General features: G+C 50.6%; 1 protein-coding gene across 3 annotated transcripts in view; it reads right to left on the reverse strand.

The window, feature by feature from the left end:
- Positions 1-19,252, reverse strand: part of EVL (Enah/Vasp-like) — a 167,138-nt gene that overhangs the window by 37,337 nt on the left and 110,549 nt on the right. For all 3 annotated transcript variants that reach the window (XM_060095650.1, XM_060095651.1, XM_060095649.1), the window contains exon 3: positions 13,601-13,778. In XM_060095650.1, the coding sequence (XP_059951633.1) occupies positions 13,601-13,778 (178 nt within the window). The remainder of the gene's footprint in view (positions 1-13,600; positions 13,779-19,252) is intronic.

Raw genomic sequence — 19,252 nt, forward strand, 5'->3', positions numbered from 1 at the left:
AAACCAGCAGTGCTTTAAAGGAAGACAATGATGGCAGCAGGCTGCTGCTGGGATGCTCAGAAATTAGGGGCCCCAAGAAGGCTACAGAGTACCGCCAAGGTGCGGAGGGAGACGCCAAGGGTCAGGCACAGCCTCTCCTTGGACTTGACTTGAACTCACCATCCCAGCCCAAGAAGCCCGGCCTCCCTGTGTCTCCCAAGGCATCACCACAGGAGTTGATATGTTAGTTAGTTAACTTTTCAAATACTAAAAAAAAAAAAAAAAAAAAAAAAAAAGTAACTTCAAATTGTTACAGTAATTTACAGGTGACAAAAAACTTGCACAAACATCATCTCATGTTATCCTCACAACAACCCTGTGAGGTAGGTGTAGTAAACCCATTGTACAGATGGAGAAACTGAGTCTCAGAAATGTGAAGTGACTTGCCCGAGGGCACACCCTTGGCACGAGTAGTGCCCGAACCCAGACCTGCCTGACTCCACGTCCGATACACATGTCCCCCAGGGCCACAAAGAGCTGGAGGTCGGTGAGAACACGGCTGCTGGCTGGGGAAGGCGTATTCCTCGGTGCAGGGTGCTGCTAGGTGGGCCAAGGTGACGGGTGCGATTTCTGTGTGAGACAATTCTATGTGCCATGTCCCTCAATCACAGATAGCACCCCTCGCCTCGCGCCCAGTTCCGAAAGTGGTGCTGATCCAGGAACGTCGTCTTGGTCTGCAGAGGACGGCGTGACGGCAGGAAGCATCAGGCCACGTGAGGGACAGACAGACAGACAGATGTGTGACCGCACCAGCGAGCTCACCTGCTGTCCAAACACCTGGGACGTGTTGGCCCTTCTTTGGGGCTCCTGCCCTCGACGGGCTCACAGTCTAGATGAGCAAATAGTGAGCTCAAACCAAGTGGATGGCCATGTGTTGAGAGGCAGGAGGAGGCCCCTGGAGGGGAGGAGAGCGGAGGGGAGGGGAGGGTGCCTTGCGGCTCGCAGCCCAAGCACGAAGCGCGAGGACAACACACGTGAGGCTGGGGTCTGGGGTCGGGCCCAGCGCACGCCCGCGTCAGCATAGACCATCCAGTGCCATCGCAATATGGGGCTGGAGGTCTCAAGACCGGCAAGTCCCCGGGTTTTGTTTGCCCCCCCCACCCATACGGATGCAGCCAGAGCTTGTCAGTTAGACAGTGTGCTGGTTTTTGAGGGTCCACAGACAAACAGGACACTTTCTGACTTCCCGGCCTGACAGAGCTCACATGCTGAGGACAATATGACATGCTAGGTGGCATTAACCCCCGCGAGGGAGGCATAAATGAAGCACCGTGGGAGTGCGGGGAAGGAGCGGGGCACTCTGCCACGGTGGCCGGAAACAGCTTCGTCTGCAGAGCCAGGGTCCCACAGGAGGAGCGCGGCTTGGAAGAGTGGGCACAGGAGGGCACGCGGATGGGGGGGTGTCTGGTGTGCAGGAAGCGGCCACCAGGGGGCAGGCAGGAGAGGGCGTGGAGCCTCAGGGAGCGGGTGTCCTCAGTGACCCTTTGTCGGGGGTAGAAAGTGCCCACGGACTCCGCAGGAGGGAGGTGAAGACAGCTTTTTTCCTTAGGAGAAAAAAGCAGGTAATTTTAAGAAGAAAAGAGGTTTATGAAAAGCAGAATCCAGCCCCGGCTCTACGAAGCCGGGAGGTGGGGCAGTGAGAGGAAACGGCTCTGGGTCTCACTCTTCAGGAGAGTGGCCTGGGCGCCCTCCCGTGGGAGCTGACGCTGCAGCGGTTAAGGACGTTGGAAAGACTGGGGGAACACCTACCACCAGCACCAGCTTGAAATGCACCAACGAATGATGTTATCACAAGCAAACCAGGTAACAAAAGGCCACACTGCTATGTTCTGAGAGACGTGCTTTAACTCACCCCGTGTGGATGTGCACCAAGCTACCAGGTGTTCCTTTTCCATTTTTGCAGAGTCTCAAAAGATAAAATAAAGTGGAACTATTCTGGTTGTTACCAGGGTGAGGGTAGGACGTGCCTGGTGAACCCCTGTAACTCCACAACATAGACAGCTTGACATTCACTGCATTCAACTCCCAAACTGTAAGCAAAGTTGCCTTTGACCAGGCAAGCTCCTGTTCCCCTCCCTGCCCAGCGCCAACAGCAGGCTTTAACATTCTGAGGCATTCCTGCATCTAATCCTGAGCCCAAGGCCTTTAAAGGAAAGCCATACTCCCACGGGGAGCCTGGATGCTCTGAGTTGTTACCTCCGGCTCGTGACAAGCCAGCCAGTCTTCAGAACTCCTGCCACCAGCACCATGCTTTGCTGTACACCCATGATGTCATCTGAGGTAGGCCTGACCACCCCATTTTACAGATGAAGAAGCTGAGGCTGGGAGGAGTCCTGCCCAAGGTCTGACAGCCTACAGCAGCAGGGCTGCTCCTGGCCTCTCCCGTGTGAATGCAACTTCACGGTCCTGCCCTAGAAGCCCAGGCACTGGGACATAGGTCCTCCCAGCACCCCTCCGGGGGCTCCAGAAGCCCTAAGGTTCTGGGGAAATGAGCTCCCGCCTCCAGTGCTGGCTGTAACGGTCTCCTGCTTGAAGCATTCTTGGGCCCCAGACCCTGACGGTCTGTAGGGAAGGCCCAACATGCCGTGGGGGGCCCTCTGGGCCGTCTCTTCCACTCTTCCCGGCACACTCAGGCTCGGTCACATGCACATGACACCGGCCCCCTCCCCTCATCACTGCTGGTGACCTACTGGGAGCATCTATGACTCTGGGATGAGTTGAGGGTCGCCGCATCTTCTGACTTGAAGAGTTTCTTGGGGTCTTAGCGGGAATGGAGGGAACCCTCAGGTTTGGTCTGGGGTCTTCCCACTCTGTTGTGAGTTGACAGTAAGAAGGTGAAGCTGTGGGAGAGTGAGCTACAGGACAGCATGACTTTGCCCTCTGGGAGGGTGGACTGGATGTCTCTGGAGAGAACACAGACAAGCCAAGCTCTCAGGCCCTCCAGAGTCCCGCCTTCCAGGCTCCACAGCTCTCTTCCTAGCCCCACCCTGGGTCTGGGTCCTAGGAAAAATCCTTCTTTAGGAAGGAATGGGCGTGATGTGGGACAGCGGGAGGAAGCTTGGGCACAGGCGCCGGCTCCGCCCCGATGTGCTGTGCAACCCGCACAAGTCCCTCCCCTCACTGGGTCCCAGCTGCAAAACGGAAGCCCAGCGTCCTGACGTCTAAGCCCTTCTCTGGTCCCACATCAGTGCTGGCCAGGCCTCCACCATCTGTCCTCCACACCAGTGGAGGCTTGGAGGGGGAAGATTATTCTCAAAAGCCCACTCCCGCCAGATGGCTGGAGGCCATCAGCCTGGGGCCTCGCATCCGGTGCCACCAGGGCCCTACCCTTCAGGAACAAGGAAAGACAACTGGACGGTGACTGCGGGCAGTTCTGAGAGAACCTCGTTTAATGAAAGCGCTCACCTGCTGACAAGGAACAGCAGTGCCTGTGCGGGGGGAAAAGCAGAGGCCTGGAGGGAACCAGCTTTATTTACCGGACACCTACCGGTACAGGTGTCACACAGGAATTGTGTGGGGTGATCCTCCAGCCATCAATGGTATTATTATATCCATTTTATAGATGAAGTGACTCGTCAGGGTCACACTGCTTGTGAGTAGCAGAAATTTGAACCCAAGGGTGATACTGTGATTTATAATAAGAAATGTATGTTTGGTCTTCGTACACCGTTCCTGGCACATAGCTCCTAAACCCTTGTAACTTCCTAAATAGGAGCCAAAGGGGCATCTTTCGTGATAACATTTAGTCTTCTTCTCACTTTCTGAAACAGCTTCAGAGCATGGAGGTGACATGGGTGTATTCTGTTACTCCTAACAGGCCCTTTCAACCACCCTTGAGTTGATGTTAATGCAGTGACTTTTGATGAGAAGGGCTGGAACTTTCGGTCCCCACGTCCTCGACCTCTACGGAGGGCAGACTGGCTAGATTGGGTTCAATCACCTATGGCCTATGTAATGAACCCCCCATAAAAAACCCAAAAGGATGGGGCTCAGAGATCTTGGGTTGGTGAACTTGTGGAGGCTGGGGAGGGTGCTGCCCAGAGTGGGCACAGAAGCTCTGGCCCGCCCCACGCGCCCGGCCCTGTGCATCTCGTCCATGCGGCTGCTCCGGAGTTCCACCCTTTTCTAAAACACTGGTCGGTAATCTCGTAGGTCAGACAGACATTTCTCTGAGTTCTGCAAAAGCCACTCTAGCAAATTAATTGTACCTGAGGAGGTCACAGGCCCCTCTGACTCATGGCCTGCTGGTCAGAAGCACAGGTGACTGGCTTCTGAAGGGGGTGGGGGCGGTCTTGTGGGGCTGAGCCCGTAGCCTGTGGGATGCTGCCTGCAGGCAGGCAGTGTCTGGACCGCTCGGTGCGCGGTCGGAGGGACGCGGTGCCGGAGCAGGGGCGGGAGGAACGCGTGGCTCTCCTTCACACCGCGGTACCCTGGCTCCACACTGTACCTTCCCCGCCCACCCCCCGCCTCCCGGGGGCCCTGCTGCCTCTCCCGCTTGTCTCCGGAGGAGAAGAGGAACAGTGCTCGGACCCCAGCCTCCCTTATCCAGCCGGCACTGTGAGGGGACGATCCGGGGAGATAACAGACGCGACGAAGATGGAACTCGTCTCGTTCTTACAGAACTTCTAGCCCTTCCCTTCAGATTCAATGGCCCCTTTTTATGACAAACATTTTATAACACTCCCTGTATTATACTGAAGTGAAATTCAAAGATTATATAACCTACCTACATAAATTAGAAAAAAATAATAAAGGAGAGAACAGAGAGAAGTAACCAATAGTAAGACGACACTGCACCACGTAAAAGCTCAGACAACTACAGTAGGAGCCATCATCAGTCAGATGCTGGCACCACCCCCAGACACACAGTGACCACTACTGACACGAGCGGTTTCAATAATGCGGTGCTGTGTGTGTATCTCATCAGCGATAACGCTGGAGATAAGACTTTCCAAAAGAGAAAACAATTCTTGGTAAAGTTACAAACAAACTAAAGCACAATTTTCTTTTTTGTTGTTTTCTTTTTTGTTTTTGTTTTTGTTTGTTTTTTGCGGTATGCGGGCTTCTCACTGTTGCGGCCTCTCCCGTTGCGGAGCACAGGTTCCGGACGCACAGGCCCAGCGGCCACGGCCCACGGGCCCAGCCGCTCCGCGGCATGCGGGATCCTCCCAGATCGGGGCACGAACCCGTGTCCCTTGCATCGGCAGGCGGACCCCCAACCACTGCGCCACCAGGGAAGCCCCACAATTTTCTTTTGAAGCATGTGGTGGCTGCATTCCTAGAAAATTCAGCACATACTAAAACTGGTATTAAAAAAAAAAAGGAGGGGCTGCCCTGGTGGCGCAGTGGTTAAGAACCCGCCTGCCAATGCAGGGGACACGGGTTCGGGCCCTGGTCCGGGAAGATCCCACATGCCATGGAGCAACTAAGCCCGTGGGCCACAACTACTGAGCCTGTGTTCTAGGCCTGCGAGCCACAGCTACTGAGCCCACGTGCCATGACTACATAAGTCCGCCCACCTAGAGCCCGTGCTCCGCAACAAGAGAAGCCACTGCGATGAGAAGCCCGCACACCTCAACGAAGAGTAGTCCCTGCCCGCTGCAACTAGAGAAAGTGCAGCAATGAAGACCCGATGCAGCCAAACATAAATAAATAACTTAACTTAAAAAAAAAAAAGGAGTGCTTTTTCTTGCAACACAGTAAAGTTCTGCCTCAGATAATTAAGTTCCTCACCTCCACGTGTTTGGTGGGACACGCAGGACGGTCTGTGATCATGCGGGGCTGCCCGGCACACTGTGATGCGTCCAGCGCTCCTGGCCCTCTGTCCACTGGCCACCAAACGCCTCCTCTCCGCTCCCACACTGTCCCTGTTAGAACCACCTGACTAGTCCAGCCTAAGCACCGACGCCCGCACAGCAGAGGAGACAGGCCTGAAGCCACAGGTATGGCGGCGGCCGAGTTGGCCAACAACCAGGTGCCCGACCTCTAGGCCAGGCTCCTCCCACCAAGGGCGGAGTTTCCCGGGGAACCCAGACGCTGTGCTGGGTGAGCCTCTTCCTTAGTCGGACGGGGCCTGGCTGGTTGCCATCACAGCCTTTCATGCGCCGTGCTGCGCTGAACGCCTCAGAATCCGCCCATCTTACAGATGGAGAAACCGAGGCCCAGAAAAGGGAGGTGATTTGCCCAGGCTGCATGTAGGCGAGCAGCAGCCAGGCCCGCTAACCTCCCGGCCACCATGGCCTCTTCCTCCGCAGAGCCGACAGGGCACCACACACAAAGGGCTCTGAGGGCCTCTGGCCTGGAGGGACCTTGGAGGACAACCAGCACTGCATGTTTCAGACGAGGAAACTGAGGCCCACGGAGGTCACTGCACCGATCAAGGGCACACATGGGGAGCGGAGCTGGGACCAGAGCCAGACCCCCTGAGTCCTAGCCCAGAAGAACAGAACTTGGGCTCCTGAGATTCAGAGGGTCAAAAAGGCTGCTGCTTCTCACACGCATCTCCTGAGCTCCCTGTGTGCCTCTCCGGCTCTGTTCCTGGAAAGTGGCTGGTGACTAAGGCTACACCGGTCCTACCACCGTAGAACCAGCCAGGTGGCGGGGAAGCAGACCCCACAGAGCTGGTGTGAGTAAAACACGTAAGTATCCCGGCGAGGGGATGTGCAGGGCTGAGGGTGCTGGCTGCAGCTGCCCGAGGCGGGAGGCCGTGGGGCGCGGCAGCAGGTGCACGGGCCAGTGCTGCACGACCCGCAGGGTCTGTGCTCTCCGGAGCCGCCACAGAGCCCTCGGGGAGGCCAGCTCCCCTCCGTCCTTCCCCTTCAACCAGAGAAGTCGCTCCAAACAGCAAAACAATAAAACAAAAAAACTTGGCTGAGAATCTCTAAGATCCTTCCCATCTTTAAATTTATTTCTAAATATAGGTCAATGAGGGAATTATTTACCTACACATTTGCTTTTCCAACAAAAGAGCCATTTTTCTTTTTCATGTTACCCAGTGAATCATTCAGGGAAACGCTTTCTCAAACAGGCACCCAGACACCTGAGAGCTTGAAACAGCTGGTCTTCTAACTCCTAGACCCCCTCCCTGCTTTAAGAAGCCAGATGAAGGAACAGCCAAGGAATCTCTCTGACCTACTGACATGATTCTAGACTCTAAACAGAAAGAAGTTCCTCCAGCAGAAGTAAAGTTCCAGGGAATGAAAGAGAATGAAAGTGAATGTTTCCTTCTACGTCTATGCGGACGAGCATGAATAACGACGACTCCTAAGACACAGATGAGGTAACCCCACCTTCACAGCAGCCGGGCAAGGGAGGTGTATTTATTATCTGTCGTGGGCCTGAAACACACTACATGAGCGCAGACTGCCTCCACTCATTTGCCAAAGGAAATAAAAGATCTCTTGGTCATTAGAGGACGCACCTGCTTTGGGAGTGGGGAATTATGCAGACGTGACTAAAGGCGCAGGAGGTTTGCAGCCCTCCGTGTTGTACTGCCCTTAATTAAAGCTACTGCTGAAAATAATGGGAAAAATGAAATCTCAGATTAGCGTATGAAAAATGGTCATCATACTAGTAAACAAAAAAGCAAATTAAAATGAAAAGATTTCCCTTCCCTTGTGTTTGCTAAGATTATAGGAGTACTAAGGCCTGGTCCTGGTGCAGGCTCAGCAGTGGGTGACCATCAACTGGGCTGGACACAGTACAAACTAGTACTCTCATTCCGGAAGGTGTATTCAGCAAGATACGTCAAAGCTTTAGAAATGTATGTATTGTTTGACTCAGAAATATCCCAAGATATAATTGGACAAGTGTGTAAAGATGAACAGAAGACACAAAGCATACATACAAATTAACATATAAACATACAAGAGAGCCTGAGAGCCTGTAACAGCCCTCTGTTACACGAATGTAGTAGTGAAAACTGGGGACAACTTACTTACAAGCCGAAGGCTGGTTAAATTGTAGTAACATCTCTATATGGTACTCAGTGCCACACTCCGGCCACTTAAACGGTGAGGAGATCCGACTTCCTTGGCACAGAAGGACATGCGCACCATAGTGCCAGGTGAGAAAAGCTTACAAGACAGTACATACAGACTATTTCTGGGGAAGAGCTCTTCAGTCATATGTGAACACATAAAACTCTGGAAGACTACCTAAGTTAACAGCAGTCATCTCTGGGTTTGAGGATCAGGGGTAACGTTTTGTTTGCTTGTCTCTATTTTCTACTTTTCAGTTACAAGCAAGGACTATGGATGATGAGGGATGCTGACTCCCGGACGTGCCAGGTCCTTCGGGAAGTAAAGAAGGACAGTCTTCCGCCCAGTTTCTACACAGGGCTCTTCCTGCTTCTAGCATCGGCCGCAGCGACCACATCTGAAGGCAGTGAACTAGCATTCCCTCCGTCCAGACAATAAACATGAAACCTAAACCGTCAGGGCTAGAAGGACCTGTAGAGAGCTCGAGCAAGTCTGTATCCCTCCTTTCAGAGACGGGGAAACTGGGGCCCCCAGAGAAATGACCTGTTTAAGGTCAGAAGCAGGCGCACATGGAAGCATATAGAAGCAGTTGCCTTTATAAGGCCACTCAACTGTGAACTGAACTCTGCTAAGAGAATGAACTGCAACGGGGAGGGAAGCTGAGCTGGGCCGGGTGGCCAAGTACAGCCTGTAAACACTGCTGCCCGCCTGACAGCTGGCGGCTTTGCCAGGCAGTGGTGTGCGCCCGCTGAGGACAGCAGCCGCAGGGAGTCCAGGTACGTGCATCAGTGGTGTGGGAGTTGAGACGGTGCAGACCTGCCGACACCGAGGCCCGCGTCCTCGGTCCTTTTTCTGTAGCAGCTGTAACGTGCCATGAGCCACGCTCACTGCCCTGACCAAGCCCCTGTGATCCCCAAAGCAAGAAGACCACCCGGAGCTGTGGGCTCAGGCTGGGCCCAAGGCTGGTTGACCCTCCCCTCTGACCTACTGAGGCAGTGCAGAGTTGTAGAAAAAACACTGGATTTCAAACCAGGAGCCCTAAAATTGAGTCTCAGTTCCACTGAAGATTCTGGCAGACATGTCACCTCTTTTAACCCCAGCCCCCATCTGAATAAATGTGTATAACAGTAGCCGGCCTGACAACCTGCGGGAAATAAAAGCCAAATTATAGGCTCTTTAGAGTATAAGAAGTCCTTCCTTAGCCAGCTAAGGCCTACCTGTGGGGCTGCCTGGTCAGTGGGAGCCCCTTCCCTCAAGAAGGGCAGAGCAGGGGCACGTGGGAGAAGGTCCTGGTAAGAAATGAAAATCCTGGGCTTTGAGGAGGAAGCCTAGATGTTATTGTTACTACAGTCACTCTCTCTGCCATCCAACTAGACTGCAGAAGCCCCACTCTGAGTCCCCCTAAGCACACACACCACCCGCGGCCATCACACCTCGTCACGGAGAGGCGCCCACAGGGAGGCCCCGTTTCCGCCAACGTCGGCACTCCTCCTTCACGCAGAAGACGGCTGTGCGTCAGAGACAGACGGCTCCTCCCCACACCCCAAACTACCTCCAGGTGCCAATTTCTACAGAAAAAGCCCCAAGAACCCAGTGGCTGACTGTCCCTGTCCACCAAGGTAACCCCTGAACCCAGAGCCCTGTGGGTCCCAAGAGAACCCTGAGCCAGCTCTGCACTCTTGTCCCTACCCAGGGAACTGAAAGCAACCAGGCAACAGGACCATTATTTAATATATTGATCTGACTTGCTAAATTGGCTTTAGGTTCCCTAGGTTGGGCCTGAAGTTGAAGGATGAGTATCCAAAACTCACTGGCATAAAAAGACAGGTTCTGTGGGTACCAATGTCAGCAAAACAGATCTCTCAAGGGTCTCTCTGACTCTCCTCTCTCTTCCACGTAGAAGTCAGGCAGCGAAAACATTACTCTGTTGCGCCCGTTCTTTCTCCAGAATAATGTCAAGAACTCTGGCTGAACAATGGGTTTCACCAGGGTGACAGGCAGGAAGGAACAAAAGAAAGAACAGAGTCGTGACCTGTCCTCAGCACCCAGAGGGTGCAAGCTGCAAGGGTGGGTCAAGTCCTGGGTGTACACCCAGGGAAGCCCCTTCCCCTCTTGAGCCCCGGCCTCCTAACCCAGCGAGGTTGTGTGGGGACTCACTTCCCAGGGCTGTGGTGAGAATCAGGTAAGAGAAAGGGGTGTGAAGACTGGGCGGCCACGATTTGCTCTGCTTTGCTTTCAGGTGTGTATCTAAGCACCTCGTGTCTGCCAGGTTTGTTGGACCCCAGGAGGCCACAGTAGTGTCGCTCACGCATGAGGGGGAGGTGGGAAATGCTGATGAGACCCTGAGTCTCAGAAAGTCCACGATCCGATGGCCCGAGCCCCGGATGCCTAGCACAGAAGAGGACATGCCCGTGAGGAGAGGAGGGAGCAGAGGCGGGCATTTCCGAGGTGCCAGGCCCCATGCCGGGCAACTGAACCCTCTCCACAACTCTGCAAGTGGGACCTATAACCCCATTTTACAAATAAGGATGCTGAAGCCTACAGAAGATAAGCAAATTCAACAGGACCAAAGGGGAAAGAACCAGTATCATTCACGCTCTTATCACATACCAGGCACTGTACACTAAGTACTCTATAAACGTTTTAAATTTAACCCTCATGACAACCCTAGGAAGTAGGGTTTATTACCCCAAGGCCACAGGTGGCAGAACAAAGACTTAATATAAGATCTCACTGCCTCCAAACACATGCTTTTCTCACTACACTTGACCCCTGAACAACGTGGCGGTCGGGCTCTGAGTCTGCATGGGTGAAAGCCTGCATGTAACTGCACAGCTGGCCTCCACGTCCACGGCTCCGCACCCGCAGATGCGACCAACTGCGGATCATGTAGGGCCGGAGATGCCTTCATGGAAAAGAAACCACTGTCAGTGGACCACTTGGTTCAAAGCCGTGTTGGTTCAAGGGTCCACTGCACCGCAAACCGCAAACCGCAAACCGCCGAGGAGGGTAGAACACAATTTGCCAATACAGAGGGGATTTGATAGAAGCCTCACAATTATCCTGCAGCAGAGGCCTCCCGTGGTAGCTGGTGGAGAGGCTGCCTGTGCCCTGCCCGCGCTCTGAGGCCTGGCCTACAGGTCAGGGTGGCACAGCCATATCGTGGAGTGGCACTCCACAGTGACAGAGCCGGCTGCAGAGACACATGGGTCCAGGGGCGGGTCTCTCAGACGTAATGTCGAGGGACAGAAATCAGGCCCTGAAGTGCACACAGTGTGATCCATTTACACGAAGTTCGAACACGGGTAAGAGTGTTCTGTTATCACAGAACCTGACATCCTGGTTTTCCTGGGACGGGGTGGAGGGATTTGGTCCCCGTCAGGGCCTGGCACGGGTTCTGCATACGCACTTGTACAAGCTCATCGAGCTCACACTTCAGGTTTCTGTACGGTACAGTGGGCTACACCCCAGGTGAAGAAAACGCTTCCTCCTCAGTGGGCCCAGGGTCTCCCCTCCACCAAAGGCCGTGGCACCGGGATGGGCGACTACTATTCACGATGAAAGTTTCAAGTCAGGCCACTGTCACCTCGTGAGCACACATCCACCCCCTACCCCAACAAAGACACCCGTTCAACCCAGAGGAGACGCAGGTGGTTGGGGTTCTGAACCTGAGTTACTACCTGGCACCGGGAAGTTATTTCTTCATACTAGGTCACATGATTCTTATCTGAAAATGAGGGCTGGATTAGCTGATTTCCTTGTGGTTCTATGGTGAAGTTAAAAAAATAACGAGTAGTTGCTTTGCATCAGTCATCTGAATAAATGAAAACCTTTTTTCCCCCTCCTTAATGTATCTGTATGTACAGATAAAATACAGCTTAACTCCCACGTCCCGGGGCAAGTGAGGCAGCTCGGATCGGAAACCTTGAAGTCAGGTCAGCCTACCACGAAGCTCAAGGCTCTCGGGTGGAAAAAAAGACAGCTGACTACGCGGTTATTTGGTGCCTACAAGGTTGCAGGCAGGCCCTGCACTCATCACTCACACCGCTGTGGTTCCTCACTGCGCACCCCCAGTTCTCGGCAGAAAATCCACAAACCCTGGGGCCTTTTCACAGTGGGGACAGAACTCTACAAGTACCGGTTCTATGTACGACCCGCGGGAAGCATACTCAAAACGTGTTCTTTATTTTCTTAAAGAAATTCTCCTAGGGTTTAAATTGGGTCCCAAAGCTCCAACCTGTCAGGCACAATAGATACTGAAAAGCCATCTTCCTCCAGGTCCCAAGTACTATGTCTCCCCACTTCCCACCCCAATTCTGGCAGCAGCCGCAGTGACAGTAATAAGACCCACAAGTACTAATACTGGGTGATGCACACGTGTCAGGCAGCCTGCTAACATACATTCGACTTCATTTAAACGCAGAAACAACCACACGTCACCCATCTGATAGCTAAAGAAACTGAAGCCTAGAAAAATGACCAGGACTCAAGGCCAGCAGGGCACCCCGAGGCCCAGGTCCTCACTACCACGCCCTACCAAGGTAAGATCTCCAGCAAAGTGCAAGACTGTCTCTGTGGCCACCAAGATGCCAACATCCTGGAAGGCCCCCGACCACCCTCTGAAGCTAACACTACAAATCTCCGAGAACAGCCACGTGTGTTTTTGCTCCTTTGCTTTACCTGCCCTGCGTAGAAGCTTTTGCTAGCGCCACTCGCCGCCCCCAGCCCACCGTCCACAGCCCAAGTCTTCCAATTTGGAGCCTTTCACTGTGCAATCCGTGCCACCCGTCTAATTCCACATCCAATCTCTTTCCTATCGGCACCGCAGTCTGCAGAGACACTGCAGTGTTCTCTTTCCCAGCATGTGCTGGGCTTTCAGGCCCATGTGCCTTCGTATTTGCTGTTCCCTCTGCCTGGGATGCCCACTCCCACCTCTTTGCCCTTCAAAACTCCAGCTCAAATGTCCCCACCCGCTCAAAGCCTCCCTTGGCAGCCCATATGGGCAGTCCCTTATTTCCCTTTCTGTGTTCCCGAAGTCCCTGCCCTGCTCATACCTTATCAGCACACTTATCACAATACGTTACAGTCAGCAGTTCATGAATCCGTCTACTCCAAGATACCAAGTGCCTTGAGGGAAAGGACTCCATCTACCCGTTTCTTACCTATTCTGTCTAGTCAGTTTCTAACACTCAGTAAAGGTTTAGTAACAGTGTGCTAAACATATGCATAATTGACTACAAGAATACATTTTTGCTTGTTCTCTCCGATCTATGCCGAACATGTGTCTAGAATGTCGAATTAGGATGACAAATGTAAAATGCATCCGGATACTCGGCTTTAGGAACACAGTACAAATCTGTATCTCACCAAGGGCAAAAAAGATGTTAATGCCATTCTCTCCTCCTTCAAATTGCTAACACAGCTTTAAATCTAGAGTCAGGCAGTGGGTTTCTCTGAGAACCCACAAAGCATCAGCTCAGCGCAGCTGCAGGGCGAGGACACCCAGGCAGCCAGAACTGTAGGACGGCAGAGGTAGGAGGAGAGAGGGTCTAGGCACCAGGCCAAGACGGAGCCCCGCTTACCTCCTTCTTGGGAATTCATGATGTTCAGGGCAAACAGCATGGCATTGGAGAACGTGGTCGCCTCTTCCTTACTTGCAAAGTTTAACCCATAGACCTGGCGGGCATCTCGCCACTGGTGGAAGGTTGGCGTTGCCTGATTGTACTTCAGCCCTTTCACGATTGAATAATTGATCACAACCTGAAAGGGAAAAGAGAGAGAAATACGTGTAAATAAATAAAAGGTAAGTGAGCTGGAGGGAGCTGTGTGGGGCAAGGATATTGTGTCCCCTGGGGCTACAAGAGGACAGGGGGGACAGGGATGGGGTCAGAAGAAGGGGAAAGCACCACCAGGCAGCTTTTCAACATGATCTATACAACACTGAGGGTTTGAAAACCAGTTATTTCATTTAACTAACAAAGAGTGTGGTCGTGACCTCCACATGAGAGCCCTAAGCTGGGAGTCAGGTTCCCTGGGTCCTGGTCTTGGCCCTGACTCCCAGCCATGTCACCCTAGGCGGCACCGCACTTCTCTGGGTCTCAGTTTCGCCAGTTATAAAATGGGGATAATGATCCTGGCTCTACTGACCTAATGGGGTTACTGCAAAGGTCACACTGTGACACATATCTTATGGAGACTTCTAGATATAAAGATCCTTAAGGGCGAGAGTCTTTTCTAATTCATATTTATGCCTCCCATAGCGCTCTGCATAGTGTCTAATCTTAGAATGCATTAATAAATGGGTTATTAGTTAAAAGGACATCTATCCGTTCTTTTGCATGTGGCTATTCAGTTTTCTCAACACCATTTATCGAAGAGACTGTCCTTTCCCCACTATATGCTCCTGACGCCTTTGTCATAAATTAATAAAACCATACCTGCATGGGTTTATTACTGGATTCTCTATTCTGTTCCATTGATTTTTGTGTCTGTTTTTATGCCAACATCACGCTTTTTATTTACTATAGTTTTTTTTTTTACAACTTTATTGGAGAATAATTGCTTCACAATGGTGTGTTAGTTTCTGCTTTATAACAAAGTGAATCAGTTATACATATACATCTGTTCCCATATCCCTTCCCTCTTGCATCTCCTTCCCTCCCACCCTCCCTATCCCTCCCCTCCAGGCGGTCACAAAGCACCAATCTGATCTCCCTGTGCTATGCGGCTGCTATAGTTTTTAATTACTATACTAAAATTACAGTAATATAGTTTGAAATGAGGGAGTGTGATGTCTCCAGCTTTGTTCTTCTTTCTCAAGATTGCTTTCGCCATTTGGGGTCTTTTGTGGTTCCATACAAATGTTAGGATTATTGTTATAATTCTGTGGCATTTTGATAGGGATTGCGTTGAATCTGTTCATCGCTTTGGGTGGTGTGGACATTCTAACATGAGCACAGAGTCTGCTCTCTTTTCCTTGGTGAGTCTGGCTGAAGGCTTGTCAGTTTTGTTTACATTTTCAAAGAATCAGCTCTTAGTTTCCTTGATCTTCTCTATTGTCTTTTTAGTCTCTATTGCATTGATTTCTTCTTTTTTAAAATGATCACCTTCCTTCCTTCCTTCCTCCCTCCCTCCTTCCTTTCTTTCTTTCTTGGCTGCGTTGGGTCTTCACTGCTGCACATGAGCTTTCTCTAGTGGCGAGCAGGGGCTACTTTCATTGCAGTGCGCAGGCTTCTCACTGCGGTAGCTTCTCTTGTGGTGGAGCGCGGGCACTAGGCGCGCGGGCTTCAGTAGTTGGGGCACGTGGGCTCAGCAGTTGTGGCTCACAGGCTCTAGAGCTCAGGCTCAGTAGTTGTTGTGCACAGGCTTTGTTGTTCCGCAGCATGTGGGATCTTCCCGGATCAGGGCTCGAACCCGTGTTCCCTGCACTGGCAGGTGGACTCTTAACCACTGTGCCACCAGGGAAGTCCTATTTCATTGACTTCTGCTCTCATCTTTGTCATTTCCTTCCTTCTACTAACTTTGGGCTTCTTTGGTTCATCTTTTTCCAGTTCCCTGGGGCGTAAAGTTAGGTTGTTTGTGACTTTTGTTTCTTGAGGTAGGCATTGACTGCTATGAACTTAGCAGTAGAATGCAGAACTGCTTTTGCTGCATCCCACAAATTCTGTTATGTTATACTTCCATTTTCATTTGTCTCCAGGTACAATTTTTTTTTTTTTTTTTTTTGCAGTACGCAGGCCTCTCACTGTTGTGGCCTCTCCCGTTGCGGAACACAGGCTCCAGATGCGCAGGCTCAGCGGCTATGGCTCACGGGCCCAGCCGCTCCACGGCATGTGGGATCTTCCCGGACTGGGGCACGAACCCGTGTCTCCTGCATCGGCAGGCGGACCCTCAACCACTGTGCCACCAGGGAAGCCCTGTCTCCAGGTACTTTTTTTGGGGGGCAAGGAATAGCAACTTTATTCAGAAAGCTGTCAGACCAAGAAGATGGCAGACTCGTGTCCCAAAGAACCCTTTTACCCAGGTTAGAATTCAGACTTCTTTTATACTAAAAGGAAAGGGGATGTGGCTGGTTGTTGCAAACTTCTTGGTGCGGCCAGACCCTGGAGGGGTTAAGGTAATCCTTTGTTCTCGAATCTGTCCATGAGGGACTGGTCACCATGTTCCTGTAAACCTCCAACAAGGCAAATGTTATTTTCTGTTCTGCAGCTTTTTATCTCTATATGAATGGAAGGTGTTAACATCTTTAAAGGTCAAGCCTGGGAGGCAGAGCCTTGAGAATGGGCCACCATGTACATTTCAGGCTAAAGGCAATATTCTTTCTTTTTTTTTCCAGGTACTTTTAAAATTTCTCTTTGATTTCTCCTTCAACCCACTTCCGTAGCATGTTGTTTAATCTCCACATACTTGTGACCTGAAACCATAAAGCCCCTAGAAGAAAATATAAGTGGTAAGCTCCTTGACATAGGCCTTGGTGATGATTTTTTGAACCTGATACCAAAAACAAAAGCGACAAAAGCAAAAATAAACAAGTGGGACTACATCAAACTAAAAAGCTTCTGTATAGCAAAGAAAGCCATCAACAGAATGAAAAGGCAATCTATTGAATGGGAGAAAGTGTTTGCAAAACATATCTGATAAGGGACTAATATCTAAAATATATAAAGAACCTGTATTGTTCAACAGCAGAAAAACAATCCAATTAAGAAATGGGCAGAAGATCTGAATAGATATTTGTCTAAAGAAGACATACAGATGGCTAACAGATACAAGAAAAGATGCTCAACATCATTAATGATCAGGGAAATGCAAATCAGAACCACAAGGAGATACCATCTCACACATGTCAGAACGGCTGTTATCAAAAAGACAAGAAATAAAGTGTTGGCAAGGATATGGAGAAAAAGGAACCCTTGTGCACTGTCAGTGGGAATGCAAATTGGTGCAGCCACTACAGAAAACAGTATAGAGGTTCCTTAAAGTTAAAAATAGAACTATCACAGGATCCTGCAATTCCACTTTTGGGTATTTACCCAAAGAAAATATAAACACGAAATCAGAAACATATATGCACCCCCATGTGCACGGCAGCATTATTTACAATAGTCAAGATATGGAAATAACCTGTGGCCACTGATGTATGAACAGATTAAGAAACTGTGGTATATACACAATGGAATATTACTCAGCCATAAAAAAGAATGAAATCTAGCCATTTGTGACAACATGGATGGATCTCAAGGGCATTATGCTAAAGGAAAGAAGTCAGACAGAGAAAGACAAAAACCGTATGATCTATCTTGTATGTGGAATCTTAAAAAAGAAAAAAAAAGCTCATGGATACAGAGAACAGATTGATGGTTGCCAGAGGTGGTGGGGGGCGTAAGGGAAGGGCGGGGGAGAAATTATGCATATGAAACCACTTAACACAGCTGCTAGCACACAGGTTGTCAGCAAGTGTTAACTGAGAAATATTAAGGTCCTCAGAGATGGAAATATGCAAGCAGAGTCTAGATAAGGCTGGATGGCCTGCTATCAGTGATACAATGGAAAGATTCTGCTTTAGGAGAGGTACAAGATGATTTCTCGGATCTCCTCTGGCTTTGAGGCTCTAGGGTTTTGTGACCTGAATTGGAGATAACTCAGTCTGTTGTCCCCCAGTCAGGAAGGAGAGCTCAGGAAAAGATTCGGAGACGCAAAGGGACATGGCCGAGACACCCTGTGTGCTGGCTGGGACGCTAAGATGAGGACTCTGATTTAATGCTCTCCTTTACTCCTCCATCCTGCTGTGCTGTTGGATAAAGTAAGGCCAGAGGATGGCAAATACGGGCAATATCCACAAGAGCTTTTTCCCAAGTCTCAGCCAGGCGGAAGGTAGGTTTGGATTGTCCTATAGTGAAAAAAGAGCGATCAAGTGAGAGAGACGGAGGGAGAGAAGCACATGTACTAAATTAGCTAAAGAAACACAACAGTTTCTTAACTTAGTTGTTACATACTGACACTGCAGTTTTGGCCAACATCTATACCCAGGTTCCTCGGTGGTTCTCTCTGGGTTTAGCTCTAGGTCATCAGAAAAAGGGCTGGAGGTTTTGTGGCTACATGCATGATAAGAAGCACAGTGATCTGTGGTTAACACAGCTCTTCAGAGGAGAGGGCACAATAATGGCGGTACAGTGACCAGAATGAGGGAGATAAGGCCCTCTTCCTTTCTGCTGTGGCTAAGTCTATACCAGAAGGTCTGTGTTTGTGTGGTTTTGGTGCTGCACTTTTAGTGGACATGAATAAACTAGAGCAAGCCAGAGGGATGTGTTTCAAATGGAAGAAGGTCTGGAAACCACATCATATCAAGAATGGTTGAGGGATACTGAAGCAGGATAAAAGAAGACTCTCCAGTGTATCACATACTCTCTCCAGGTACTTGAGGGGATGATCTGGGGAAGTGAGAGTTAGAATCCTAACATTTGATATCTCTGCTTGGCTATGTTCTTGGAGGGGGACTTAGAGGGAGTGGGAACTGGGGAAGGTGGATGCCTATCCAGAATCTAGAAACAGTGTGGCGTAAGGAACTCAGAGACCAGACGGAATGTCTAACTCAATCCTCCCATTTTACAGTTGGGAAAACTGAGGCCCAGGGAGAATAAGTGATTTGTCTAAGCTTACAAGGTATATAATGGTAGAACTGAATTTAGAATCCAAGCCTGTAGCCTAGGACTCTGTGCTGCTTCTCACTGCCAGCATAATGGGCTGCAATCTTTCTTCCCATCATTCCTTCTCTGGTCCTAGCTCTAACCTCTAAAGAGCCTCAGAAACCGATTCTCTGCTTTTAGAGATTTTCAGATATTGGATTGGGAGAGTGTGATAGAGCTGTTCCAGAAGTTCTCTGGGTTCTTTGGTGCACATGGCTGGCCTCTCCTCCGACTGCAGCGCTTGGGTTACCATTTCTGATCCATCTACACCTAGAGCATAGAGTTAGAAAGGCTGCTCACCGAGTGCTGTGTCTGCTAGCCAGACATAGCCCACAAGGGTCTACGACTGCTCTGAACACAACTACCGTGCTAGGTACAAGGACTGCGCAGGGGGTTTTGAGTCAAACGGTTCAGGATTAAAATTCTGGCCTTATTACTTTGCAGCTGAATACACTTGGAAAAGTTACTGGCATTAGCTTCTTCATATGTAAAATGAAAATATTATAAATAATGCTGGACTGAATATCCTTGTGCATATATCTGTGTGAA

The sequence above is a fragment of the Mesoplodon densirostris genome, chromosome 4 (assembly GCF_025265405.1).
Source record: "Mesoplodon densirostris isolate mMesDen1 chromosome 4, mMesDen1 primary haplotype, whole genome shotgun sequence".
In the NCBI taxonomy this organism is placed as follows: Eukaryota; Metazoa; Chordata; class Mammalia; order Artiodactyla; family Ziphiidae; genus Mesoplodon; species Mesoplodon densirostris.